The 14,597-nt window shown below is 41.4% G+C and overlaps 1 protein-coding gene across 1 annotated transcript in view; it reads left to right on the top strand.

Annotated features, from left to right (window-relative positions):
- Window positions 1-6,640, top strand: part of rspo2 (R-spondin 2) — an 83,569-nt gene extending 76,929 nt beyond the window's left edge. The window contains exon 5 of the mRNA NM_001252245.1: window positions 6,525-6,640. Coding sequence (NP_001239174.1) covers window positions 6,525-6,640 — 116 coding nt within the window. The remainder of the gene's footprint in view (window positions 1-6,524) is intronic.
- Window positions 6,641-14,597: the final 7,957 nt, after the last annotated feature.

The following is a 14,597-nucleotide window of genomic DNA, read 5'->3' as shown; positions in this document are numbered from 1 at the left end:
TCCTCCGCAGCTCTATTCCGATAAATGCAAAACTTTCAAAAAAAATTGGCACTTCGATGAATTAAAAAATGCTCCCAGACCTCACTAAAAAATCCCAGTCCCTTATTGGTCAAAGTCCAATAGTTTAACTTTCGACGTGCCTTTAATGGCTACGCCTTTTGTACGTAGAGCCGGAAAACTGACTTGAAAAGTTAACGTGCGTAAACGAGACAGTTTTGAACGTGCATGTGCGTTTACATAAACTTTTCATTAAACTGGTCGCTCGAACGCACCATGTTGCTGAGACCTTTGTGAAATGTCCTATGTTTGATATATATCGTCTCTGTTGCTTGTCTTGTTTATGCATTACCTTTGCTTTGATTGCTTGAAATAATCACTTTCCAATCCAAGCGAATTCAACAGCTGTCATGGAAACACTCCGCTTTAGGTGCTCAATCGGAAGACAGCTTCAGGGCTCAAAAAGCTCTGGATCCTCTCCATTTCTATGAGCTTCTCGTGCTGGTTGTGGCTGCTTCTTGCTGCTGTGATGGACCAATATCCAGACGGAGAAGTGATATTTTGTTGACAATTGCCATCAGCAAAGGGACTTCTCCTAAAAACTCTCACTTCCAGTTTTCTTCAAATGTCAGCATCAAACAGCCCAACTGTGGGCTAACCTGTTTTTTTTCCATCAAGGAAAGAGATCCAGCAGATGAGCAACCTTTGTTCTAATATTGTTTATTTAATGTTGACGTTAATGAGTCTCACCAAGCGATGCAATGACAGTAAACAGAGCCCTGCGGAAAGGGAAGGATATCCTGAAAGAGTGTCATGCATTGTAACCTTGTTGCATCTAAGTGACACTTTGCAGAGAACCTCCTGTCAGCTCTCTGACGAGATGAGCTTCTTGTAAATTACTCCGTGACAAAAGTCTAATTTTTTTATTTTGCCCTTACTTCTTTATCCAGGTCTGACTTTACGGCACATTTTAATCAGGATCAAGTTCTATTTGGTTAGAAATGCTCTGTCCCATTTCTGCTGTATTTTCCTGCAAACGGTCAACATCACGAAGTGCTGTACCGGTCTTGGCTCACCTCTGCCCTGCGCTTTAATGAACTGTGGGCCACTTGAGGTCTAAATGTGTGTCCTACCTAGAAATCCCCAACAAACTAAGTTGAGCAGCAATGCGAGGCAGTGTCAGCGTCCGGAACATTTTCCCAGACAGAGGAGTTGTCGGTGTGTGAGTGAAGAAAGCCCTGGCTGGCTGCAGATCCTTTCCCCTTCACGGCATTATAAATGTATGTGTGAGGAGGCCCTTAATGGCTGCTAATCCAATTTCTGCCACTGAAATCAAATCTCACTGGCGCCAGTAGTTTGCTCCTTCCCTCACAAATAATGGCCTTGCTTTGGCCTGTTTATGAAAAAGAAAAGCCACCAGAAATGCTGGTTTTACCGTCTTTAAGTCCACTGGGATCTTCAGCAGAATTGTTTGGATGTTTTTGTTGTTGTTGCCCCTTCCCCACCCATGTCTCCAGTGTGTCCTATGACAATTATTAATTTATCATCGGCGTCGAGTGGAGGGAAGAGGTAACAGGAGATCAAGGGCGCACTTTCTGCAGAGCAGGATCCTATTTACCGTATGTCTTAATGCCTTCTCGAGGTCAAACATTGATTTTTCTCCGACCGCAAAGCAGTGCAGATAAGATTAGGACTTTGATTTCTGTCCTGCCACCAAAGCGTTACAGGATGACTTCACATGGCTCATCCCAGCAGAGGGAGTGCACGCTGAAGTTTGGATGCCCTAATGCTGGCCTTTTTGGGAGGCAAATAAAAAAGGCAAAGACTTCTCACTAACTCTGCGAGGAAAAAAAACAAGAATGTAAAAATGGACTAAGTTTCAAGGGAATACCAAGCTCACACATATTTCTGAATATGGTCCCCTTTTCCAAAACAAAGATATTAGTTTTGACACAGATGAGGAGAGCTTTGGCTTTGACTTTCTTCCTCCTGGATATGGATTTGACTGATTATCTTTCAGTGCATCAGTTGGGCAAGTAGTCATATTGCCATTCCACAAGCAGATATAATTCTGGAGTTTGAGCCTAATAATATGATACGCCGAACACTCCTCAACTCCTTGTTGGATCTTGACCATGCAGTCGTCTACCCAAGAGCCTCAAACAGCATTGCAAGGACACGGAGGAAAAAGGGATGATGGAGACGAGAGAGAGGAAAGCCGAGAAGTGGGCGACTGGCTTTAAGAGGTTACAGAGGAACGTCCACCACAGTGCGTGCAGACGAGTTTAATATTTCTTTGTGCGCTGGTTTGGCAGCTGAGGAGATTGGATGAGACACTAAGTGTTTCTCAAGCTCGTAGGTGATACTGAACCTCCCAATCTGTGAGGCAGAGAGACTACGTATCTCCAACACACAGATTCTCACACACACTCAAGAAGCATCCTGCTGCAGAACTCCCAAACATTTTAACATGCTTTGGAGATTTTTGATAATTTACCTGATTCATTTTTCCTCTCCAAGCCTGACAGCTGCATGTTAGAAGGAAGGCTAACTGCTGGGGAAGTTGAGGATTGGTCCAGTCACAGCGATTACAGGTAGAAGAGAAAGAAGGCTGTGGAGAGGATCTGCCACGGACTCCTAACAGGCATGCTCCTTTGATTCCTTTGCCCACAGTGTCAGCTGCAACGCAAAACTTAGACCAAAAAAAAAAAGATTTGATACCAACTGAGCGTTCCAAAACGAAATTATCTTTACATGCTTGAGATTTATGAATTTGTTCTTGGTTTTCAAAGCAATTGAGGCAAATTAAACTGTTTCCTCTGTGAACCCTGGTAATCAGCTTAAGTGATTACATCAGTTGTAAATATGAGATGATGAAAGCTCCGTGTTCAGAGGCTGTGGTGCCCTGAGGAAAGGCTAAATGGGAGTTCATGGGGTGGATGTGAGCGCTGGTCCCATGCTTGGGGAAGGGGCTTATGTGGGGCTTGGTTGCCCTCTAGCTGTCAACGGAGAGACTAAGTTATTAAAAAATCTTTGAAATTTGCCGTAGAGTTTGTGAAGGGTCTTTTGGCAGTTTGGTGGGGGCTGCTGATCTGAATCTTCTTCTTGTTATGGGGAATCAGAATTGGAAGAAATCAGTTCCTGCTGATAATTCATTGGCTCATAAAAGTCAGGACTTGTCAGCATCTGCTAACAAAAGAAAACAATCTCCCAGACTGGAAAAACATCTGCTTGTCTTCATTTCACAGGTAGAATAACGAGTCTACAGCAGGCATGAGCTCACAGGGAGGCTCTGGTTCCTAAAGACCTATACAACTTTGAGGGTGCTGCACAGTGCAAACCCAGTGTGGGTGGATGAATTTACTTCTACTTTGTCATGACAGCTGTCATCAACTTGCTGTAGCCATGAGCAAAACAAGGAACTGGAAAAAGCTCTGAAACAAAGCAGGCCTGAGAAGGTGATTGTGAAGAAACAAAAGGACACCCAATGAAGTAGAGCCAATCTTACATCTTGATAAAATACAGTTTAGATCAATAAGCAAATATTATTTAAACTACTCATAAAACATTTTTACAATTTCTTATGGATCCTAATAATTCCACTTTGTTTTCTCAAATCGCTGTAACTAAATACATTGTTTTACTGCATCTCTATTTGTTTCTACATCCCCATGGCAACTATTGGGTTTAAGATGTTCAGCCCTCGTTAGAACAATTAGGAAAAACTCCTTTTAACTCTGCTAACTTTATTTATGTTTCAAGCAGTTGCAGTAAATGCAGGTCGTTTTAGTTTAAATGCAGCCTTGCATTCAAGGAATGACTGAAAAGGGTTTCCCCTCTTACAAAGGGGTGGTTTAATGCTGCAACAGGCACTTTATTGCCATCAAATGGAATTGGAGGTGGACTGATTGCACTAAAAGTCATATTTAACTAGCGCATAATTCCACTATTTGTATTCTTTAAATTGAATTTAGGAAAACTAACCTGTAGTAATAGCACCTGTGACTTTTTTTATTCATTGATGACCTTCAAGGCCGGAAAAACATGTTTTTGTTATATTTCCTTAGATCAGATTGGCAATGCAGAAGGGGGGGGGTGTAGAACCTTCACCATTCCACAATTAATTGAAGGAAATTGCTCTAAGATTGTTTGATGTTTCACATCTAAGTGTGATCCACAGGGAGATAGTGCAGGGGTGGGCAATTATTTTAACTCGAGGGCCACATCGATTGAAGGGCCGGACCAGGAGCAGATGTGTGCAGTGAGAATGATATAACATGGAATGTAGAAGAAAACATTTGGATTAAAAATTATATTCTTAAACAGAAGATTCTAGAGTTTTTAGTTTAAAACTTTTGTTCCCATTTTAGATTTTTTTTATTGTGAAGCCCTTTGGTACATTCAAAGAGTTGTAAAGTGCTATTTGAATAAAGTTTCATTCATTCATGATCCTTTTAAGAAAATAAATAACATTATTTATGAAATAAAGCAATGACCAAATAGCACTCTCTATGACAAAAATTCAGGAAAAATATACTGATACATTAGAAAAACAAAAAACAATAAATAGTTGATCCTTTCCTTTCATAATCCTAATAAAGACCTCACATGTTTCACAGTTTGCACTAAAACTGAGCAGCTGTGTCCTTCGTGTCTGTTTCTCATCCAGTAATAATGAAAAAAGCTCATTTCTTTGTCTCTGGCTGCAGCTACGCATATTTCTGCGTTATCTTTTCACCAGTACAGAGTTCCACCGTTTATTGCAGGAGTTACGTTCTAAAAATAACTGTGATCGGTGAAATCCACAAAGAATGATTACAGACGTTTATGGCAGTAAAACTCCTCACTGCATAAATACACTTTTCTCACACAGACATGAACATTTTCACCATTTTCTCTTCTGACACAAAGCACAAACGGACACACTCAAATAGAGCTCAAACAAATTAAGCGAAAGTACAGACAGCTGTGCACCACTCATGAAGAGCCATTGGAAGGGGGCGGAGCCCTCCAGGTGAACCCACAGCCAACCTGCATATCAACAACAACACAGAACTGAAGATTGTGACAAACGTGGCTCATTTCGCTGAGGTCTAGATCAGCTTCCAGATAGTGTCTCATCATCCAACCCTTACTCCACTTTTCCCCCCATTAGGTTTTCTTTTTCCCCTCAAATTCCGTCACACTCACCCCCCATGCCTGCACACACACATCTCGCACACACACCTCGTTATCTTATTTGTGGCCTTGGCAGCCAGATTGTTGCCTTGTGGTTCGGTAGCCGAAGAGTGCACAGCCTCCACCACACAGGCTTTCACAAAGCAGGAAGTCTGTTCCCTGCATGCTTTGCCCATCTCAGTGAAACCTGGGATGGATTAACCTTAGGCAGTGGGACCTCTTCAATTTGGAAAGGGAGTTATGCAACTTCCCGCACTTGTATTGCCTTTTTATGGGAGTGACATTGAAAAGTATAGCGCTAAATAGTTATTTATTTAAGGTTTGGTCCTCAGAAAGAAAAAAAAGGAAAATAATCATCAAAATCTGTATTATTCTTGTGTAAACTTAAGAGTTGGACCTGCACAAACTGTTTATTAATGGAATTTAAGATAATACCTGTGCTTTCTAGAGAAGCAAATCAAGAGAATTTCTGTTGTTGGTGCTACAGTCGCTTCAATTAGGCAGCAAGCAATCATATGTGTTCTTCACAGAAAACTAAAACATAACTATAGAAACTCACTTAAAGGGTCCCAATATTTTTACTAAAAAAAAAATCTAGGTCAAGTTACCAAAAACAACATTTTCAGAATAATAGAAAACAGTAAAGGCCTTTTTGACTCCTTTTAGAGCAGGGGTGGGCAAGTTACGGCCCAGTTAAACAATTTGATGCGGCCCACCAAACTGGCATGAATTATGTTCATATATCTTGTTAATGTTTAATTTTCCTTGTAATTCTGGTGCACTACAAATAAATTGACCTTTTAGGTGCAGAAAGTTATTCTGCAATCATGTGGGGTTGGAATATTTGTTGTTTTTCTGACGTTTCTACATGTTTTTTGAGTTGGCTTTTTCCGTTTATTCCAACACCACATGTATGCAGCATTTCTCTAAATTTTTTTCCCTGTGGGACATCAACCCAATGCTGAAATTGACATTAAAATGAAAACATAAACCACAAGTTATGAAATAAAAACTCCAAAATGTTCCACTCAGTCACTCACAAATTGTGACATTAGCACCCATTTTTGCGTCCTGGAAAATGATTTGAGAAAGGTTGGAGACACCCGCAGTGATATCTTTATAGACATCTTGATGCTTGAAACTTGTGTGAGTACACTTATCAGTTTAGTGGCCCAGCAATTTTACTGGCCATGACACTAAACCGAAGCTTTACGATACATTAGCAAACTCACTGGATCACAGCACGAGGTTCTCTGAAGATGAACCTGAACATGAGGCTGTGAAAACCACAGCCAGTGAGAGTTGTAATGACTTAACCAGTCCCTCTTTCTCCTGTTTTGTTAATCCAGGTGGTTCAGGGAAGCACCGATCCAAAGAGCCAAAGAAGAAGAACAAGCAGAGGCTGCGGTTTCGGGCCCAGAACCAGCACAGCGACCACTTGGCCTCTGCTCGCTCCAGCCAGTGAGAACTGAAACATACCTAGTGAACAAACACAAAGCTACTAGCTGCTGCTGCACCCATGTTCTTACAGACTAATGTCACCACCTCCCCACCTGCCTTCCAGCCCACCAATGCTCTAACTACCAGGACACTACACTCCTCACAGATCCGCTTCTCTGAAAACGTGTCAAATCAATACCTAACATGCCCCGCCTCCAGCTGCTTCTCTGACCCCTCCCCCAGCCCCACTCCCGGAAGGAAGACCTTTAAAGCGGACAGAACTGACCCAATTTCCCGTTATTACAAAGTCATTACCGTCCAGGCTGACAGAAGGTGCCAGGGCCTCTTGAGGTGAAGGTGGGAGAGCAAAGAAGAGAGCAACGATAGGTGAGGTATCAAGGGAAGCCGAGCTGCTCGAGGAGGGATGAAGTGGAGGAGGTTCGGTGGAAGCCAACGATGTCGATGGACACGCATTGGCATCTCGAACTGAGAGAGACTGTTTTATTATTCATGTATTTATGTCAAAGCTAGCCTCACCTTCCCTCCAAATGAAGACTGAGTGTTCCCATGTGTGACCTTTACGTTCTGTACATTCCTGAGAGTAATATTAAAGAAATTACCATGCTTAGAGGCAAAGTATTTTATTCTCAGCACAAACTGTTTACGTTCAGACTGCTTGATGCTGTAACTGTAATGTGTCGTCCAAGAACAATAGAATATCGTCACATGACTAGCATGGCAACATTCCCATGTACATAGTTGTTCTAATTATTAAAGCTTATTACTGTATTTTCAGTATTGACTCGTTCATCGTTCTAAATGTTTTAGAAATAAGAAAAAAAGGCTGTAATACAAGCTACAGATGAAATAATTGAAAACAAATAATAAACTTAGCCACTTCGTAGCTTTGTCATTTATATGGTATATATTTGATTTATTTATTAATTCTGTTTTGTACTTTTTTTTTTTTGTTCAGTGATAATTTTTAATTTTGCCTCGTGCTATAACTGTTATGCTGAGATATTCTTTGACTTCCTTACAGCAGTGTGTATCTTTAACATGCAGAAGATGTTTACGTCTGTCATGCAAGTGTCGTTTGACCTCATCTACTGATTTCAATGCTTTGAAGAAGAAGAAGGAAGAAAGAAAACGCTTGACGTATGCTATGTTTAATTTTTAGGCTCCAGCAAATGTATGGTCATAGGACTGCATATGTGTACATTGTGTTTTATTAAATCTACATTTTATGTGTCTGTATGATGATAAAGTTTTCAGTAATGTCTGTAGCTATAATACATGCAGCTAAGCTAAGAATCCATTGCATCCTTGTCTCACTTCTGAGTGCAGATGTTTGGGAAATCCATTAAGTTTCGCTGCACAACACTACTTCTACCTCAGACCAAATTATTGGATATGGTCTGTTGGGCCTTAACGGCATGACGGCACTGTTAACCGTTTCCTCATGAGAGCTACAAAGCTAGCACGTGTCGTTCTGTAACTCTCTAACAACTTGCTTTAGCCGTTTTCCATTGGTCGCACAACACTTAATCAATCAGCACTCTTACTTTTATGACTTTTGAAACATCCATGAAGCCATGTAAAATGTTACTAAATCAGTGTGGAGTGTGGGTGTGTGGGTGTGTGTGTGGGTGTGCGTGTGTGTGTGTGAGGGGGGGGGGGTAAAAAAAAGTCTTTAAGAGAAGTCATGGACAATTTTGCCTTAGATCAATGGAGTTTAAACCCAAGTACAGGGAGAAAAGAGGGAAAAATTCCAGATCTGCCAGACAGCTTAAGGATGCACAGTAGCAGATGAATTACACTCTGTCACATATCAGCCCAACCACAGTTTTCCTGCTCTGGTTTGTCCCTCCCCCATCCAGAAAATTTACGCATGATATTTCCACAGGGTGGATGTCATGGTGGAAACGTCGATGTGCTCTATGCCGGACTCCAACGTTCCGAACATCTTTCCCAGGTGTTTGTGGATTTAACACCAGAGGCTATTCATTTTCACAACTTAACATTTACTCTGAGGGACTTTTGCCCCAAGGAGCCACAAAAGTGACTAAATGAAGTGAAAAGGATATTTGACCAATCCAAAGCACATACAATCCAAGATCTACTGGATACTTTCCTTCATCAGTTAGCTTCCCTGGTACACATCAATGCAGAAGTGGGGTCTTTTGTGGTCTAAAAACATACTACAGATAATTTCAACCTAAAATGTTGAAAGGCATAAAATGACAAAATGGCACGACCGTTTGAGAGAGTTATGAGGGTAATGATGTCGAGCAAAAATTGCTCTCACTCACACTTTCTGACAAAGCTTCCAGTTTAATCCACCACAAAAATTATTTTATTCAATATCATTTTAACTAGTAAGCATAAGTAAGGCTTTTGTGGCTGCAGAAGTTTAATGAATGTTGAAATCTTGAGAAAGGATTGTGGCCTAGTGGTTAATGACATGGGCTTTTGGCTAAAGGGTTGCTGGTTCAAGTCCCAGATTTAAATCTGGCTGGGATGGATTTCCAATACTGGTGCTCTAGCCTTGTTTCTCCACTATGGTGGCCATGAAGGCTCAAATGTTCCAAGTCAGTTGCTGAGTGGGCGCAGGTTGATCACTTGGGTAAATGGAGCCCCCCCGAAACAGCATTCTATAAGCTAATATGTCACCAAGAGCAGCAAAACCATATGTTAAGGTTAGTTCCAGGTCAAACAGCTGCTGGGAGACAACATCAGCCCTGTGACTCCAATTCCATCTTTGATCATCTGCATATGTGAGCCAGAAGATGTCACAGTATAATGAAATTCGTAGACCTATGGTTGTCAGTCGAGGCAGCCAGTAGGACGCCCAAGTACATTTGACTATCAAATTTGGATTAATTTGTCTCTGTGTCACTCAGTTCCAGGCTTGAGCCAAAATAAGCTAACTCAGGTAACCCTTGTGCTATCTTAGATGACCCCCCCCCCCCTTGCATTGACGTGTTCTCCCTACCATGACAAAGGTGGATAAAGGTGGAAAGATTTCATGTAATCCATGGACACCAGTGAAGATCACAAATCATTGAAGAAAAAAGGTTCAGAGCACTGTCTAGTGGGTCTAGATGACCCAACTCCCAATGTTAAAGTGCCTAGGATAGCACAGGGGGTAATTGAAGCGGTTGGCCATTGTGGTTCAGAGGTTTTAATATGCTTCAATTTTTGTGTGATCACTAAAAACGGGCTGATGTGCAATTCTTCAAAACGATTGTCAATACCGTAATGCTGCTTTTAGCACACTCAAAAAACCTCAGAATGAGCCTAAAACCAACTCAACAGATGATAATGGTACAACATCCGATTAGCTTTTTGAGACTGTTTGTTCTGTGCAATCTCTATTGGTAAACACGCAAAATGAGTGCTTCTGGGGTTTCTAGATCAAGCTGTCTGTTTATACGTTCTCCTGCTACCTTGCAAGCCTTCACACCCCCAACCTAACACTACTGGTGCAACAAAAATGGTGCGCAATATTGGTGCCATCCAGTTGTGGGCAAGATGCCAGCTCAGACAAAGAAAATAAAGACGTACATGGATCTATTTGTTTAAATAGATGCCTTCAGAATGGAGCGGAGCAGGGAGCTTGTGGCGCACCCAGCGTATATTCTAGGTCACAAATACAATCCTTTTCAAACCGAATTTTTTTCATCTGCTCCTGATTCACAACAATTTGGGGGGGGGGGGGGGGGGGACAAAAAAAAAAAAAACATAGTAATCCACTTTTAAGCTTAATTTTCTTTATATTTGTCCATCATAGAAAAAAACCTTAAAAAAGAAATTCACCCAAAAAACTATTTTCATCAGAGTGGGTCTTTGCATTTGAAAACACAGCCCAGGTTTTGCATCGATTCCTAAACATGACTATTTGCCACAGAGAGGACAACACATTTGAGTTTCAACTCAATATCATTTCATTGTTTCAGCACCAACATTACTTTTCCTATCAGTCACTTAGTATCCATGGCAGCAATTTTATCACCATGAAATGAAACTGAGCTTGTGTTTGTCTGAGTGGATAGCCAACTGTATTACTCAAAAGCAAATGGGAAAATGCTTCTCTGACCAAACACACAAGTTTTGGGAGACATAAAAAAAACTTTCTTTTCTCGTATTAACTATCATTGTGGAATGAACTGCACTTCCAGTGTAATTGTTGGTAGCGCAAGAGAAACGAGGATAGAGCCATCTGAGCACAGCAGGCAAAAATGGTCGTTTCTTGGAATGAAATAAGGCGTAGATGCAGCATGCTGTTTTAAAAGACATCTGCTGCTGGTTACAAGTTAATGAACGATTCACAGATGTCATCCTCCAGGCCAGACTATCAATGCTCCAGACTGGGGATTAAACCTGAGGAAGGGAAACTTCACAGAGGTGAATTCATTGGGCACACAAAACTACTAAAGCACATACATCAACCAGTGTATACTCAATGGAAAATAGACAGTAAACCATCGATGTGATGTCTCTTCCGGTTAATCAGACATCCACAGCACTTCAGATTTTTGTGTTCCATTTATTGTTTTTTTTGTTCTTTCTCCAATTGTGGAACATTGACACCATTCTGTGTTAATAGGAGAGGTAGGAGTGATCCACACATCAGAAGAACTGCTCGTTCTTGTATAAACCACTTCTGTAAACTGTGTGCCTCTGCCTCTAAGTGTGTTTCGCTGTTTGTGCCGAATGCGGTTACGTGGCTGAGTCTGAAGCTCCCTTTTAATCTGAGCGAGAGCATTTTTATTAGTTCTGCTGGATCCTATTATTATAGCTTTCTTCAAAGGCACAACGAGGACAACCACCAACAGGAAACAACGCAGCAGGCTTTAAGTTGGATGGATTGTCGATAGCAGTCTGTGCTTGCAGCACAGGTTGATGCATAATTGCATTTATTATATGTAACTCGCACAACATCATGGCTTCTGCTCTGCATCCACCTGCAGCCTTCAGCAGTGTGCAGTTGTGGCACATGTGATGCCAACCTTTCCAGTGTAAATGGCAGGAGTGGAAGTTGTGACACTGGTGGAGCAACAAAAATTTCCGGAGACATTAAATGGTATAATAATTGCCTCTTTTTAATAACTATATAATGACCCATTGAATGCTCTTTGAGTTGAAGGAAATCTGGAGTCATTAACCTTTATGTGTGTTCACCATAATGTTTGGCAGGGCAGCAATGAGCAGGAACTGAGTGGTGTCAAAGGAGTTGGAGACATTTTTGAAACACATTTGCCATATGTTTAACATCATAGTGTGTACAAATCGGCTAAATGGGGGCATTAATGGCTGACTTTTATTACCAAACTTTCTACTAATTGGAACAATTTAACTCAAAGTTAACTCTCTGCAAGGAGTTTGGCATCATTCTGAGTTGGTTGATAACGAGTTAGGCCCACAAATAAACATGTCTATCAATAAAACTTTATTGCCCATAGCAGTGATTTGCTTTGTAGCAGAAACCTTTAAAAAAATAACACTCAGAGGTGTTGATGAAGATCAGTGTCAGAGGTCCTGAGCTTCTTCTTCCTCACCTTTAGGACATGGGTTTGCAAATCTTTGCTCACCTTGGGTACTACAAGGATGAATTTGACAGATTTTCTGTTTTCGGTCAAGATGGTGAAAGGAGAAAATGTCATGAGGCACTAAAACAGGTGTAGTGGCCGGACATGACTTTCGTGTTTTTTTCCCCTTATTTCCTCATCTACTGCTGAGAACAAGCATTCTTTTTATATTAGCCTTGCGTGTATCCTTAGGTTGTATTATAATGAATATTATTAATTGAAGGGGGGGGGGGTCTGGAATACCTTGCTTTTGGATGTACTGTATTTCAGAATCCAGGCTCAACACAGGGCCATTGTCCCTTCTTGCTTGAGGGAAACATACGCAGAGCAGCTCTGTACTTCCACTTAGGATGTGACACACAAGGCTTTTATGACTTCGACTGAATCGTATAGAGCACACCTTAAGCACATAACAGGCCGGGCAAACTTTTCCCCTTACTGCAGCTTTGTTAGCCATGGGCACCACCATTATATTGGATTGGAACGCCAGCTGGTGAGGACAAATCCTCCAGGATTTCTGTTTCCACCTCCTGACTTTCTGGCAGCCCTTCTCCATTCATTCAAACTTTTATATGTGCCCACTGCCTGGTAGCTGTGCTACTACCGGTTTCAAGGGAGAATTAATCAAAAACAGATCTTATTAAAGTATATTAAGACCACTTGAATTGGAAATAATGTGCTCTGTAAGGGCCTGAAAGGCTGTATGTGAGCCACAGCTGACACTCATGGCTTCTGAGAGAGGATGTGTTGTTCTGCAGTGGCCCTGCGTTGGTTCCAGGGGGCCAGTTTACTTGAGCCAAATGTTGAATTGTAGGTAATCAGATTTTAAGTGGGTATGGACACAGCGGGGGGTAGAAGAAGGCTTCATTGTTCTGGAATGTTTGTCCCCCGCCCTGCTCTCATTCAGTACCGGATTATGCAGAAGCATGCCTCTGAAGCAACCTTTACCTCACTTTGTAAGATCGACCCCAGAATTATTATTTTATGAATATATATATATATATATATATATATATATATATATATATATATATATATATATATATATATATATATATATATATATACACATCAGTGACGTGCAGTCAGGAGAGGCAGGTGAGGCTGTGCCTCACCTGTCATTATGGGAAGAAAAGAGAAAAATAAATTCAATTATTATTATATTTAAGTTCAGTAATTTGTGCTTTGCAGTCATTTTCCATTTAAATGTATAATTTTTGGGTGTTTTTTCTTTTCAAAATCGCTGAATTTCCGCATTTGCCGTTCAGATACTAAGAAGTGACGTGCGATGAGGCACCAGCCCGCTGAGCCTCACCTTGGATTGCGCAATACCTATGCAGTCAGTCGGTACTGCTGTCTCTCTGTATGTCGGTTCAATCACTTGTACTATATGAGCTGAGTTTACATAATTTAACAGACGTATATGATGTACAGTGTTTGTTTTTATAAATAACTGTGAGGGACGTGTTTCTTGTGCTGAACGCTAAACGCCGGCAAAAAAGCAACTGGGTGAGGCCAGAAGTCCCCGTGCCTCAAGTTAGGGGGCGCCGATGAGCCCTGAGATTATGACGCTAAAAATAATAGAAGAAGTGATAGCAAGCGGCAAGTCATTTTCTTCAGAAGGAGCGGCATATGGGCTTTATTTACAAGTAAAGGTAAGATGATAATAAGGTTTGTGCTTTTTTCTATGCTGCAGTTTGTATATGAAAAAACATGTTGAAATGATATTTTAAACAAAACACGTTAACTGTTGTCAATTAAATGGTGAATAAGTTACTCAGTATGGTTCATATGTTTGTAAATCTGATTGATGACGTCAGTGCCTCACCAGCCATTAACCTCACCGCACGTCACTGATACACATAAAATAATAATTCTGGAGTAGAGCTGTGGCCAAAGGCCTAAAGACAACTGATGTCAGGCATGGTCCCTGCAAAACAGCAACAATCTCAGCCATGCAGATTTTATGGGGCTGCATGTGTTTAATCAAATAAACTGTAGGGGAGGTCTTGACCCCACTGCAGTTTTCCATCTTTACTTTTTGTCTACTTGTGCAGGAACGGTTGAGCACCTTTCCCAGCCTTCACTGTAAAAAGTGAAGCTTCTTGCTCATACGTATCGTATCTCGCTGCTGTTGCTGGTTATAAGGCCTTAGTCACAACTGTTCTCATGGGTGGGTACAGGCTGGCCGTAGGTGAAAAATGGGCAAACCTGCATGGGGCCCGCAGGTGGTCCAGACAAGATATTAAGATGGTAGACCGCTCAGTCAGTTCGTAGGATGAACAGATGCAGCCCCTCCTCCCTGCAACTGTCTACCGGCCCGGAACTTCCGAAAATCCACCGCACCCGTACGGGTCAATTATTTGTGTGACTAAGGCATGTGGCTAATCA

The sequence above is a fragment of the Oryzias latipes genome, chromosome 16 (genome assembly GCF_053564925.1).
Source record: "Oryzias latipes strain Hd-rR chromosome 16, Olatipes_Hd-rR_3.1".
NCBI classification, from domain to species: Eukaryota; Metazoa; Chordata; class Actinopteri; order Beloniformes; family Adrianichthyidae; genus Oryzias; species Oryzias latipes.
The sequence above is the reverse complement of the archived record's forward strand: the minus strand, read 5'-3'. Positions and strand labels throughout refer to the sequence as shown.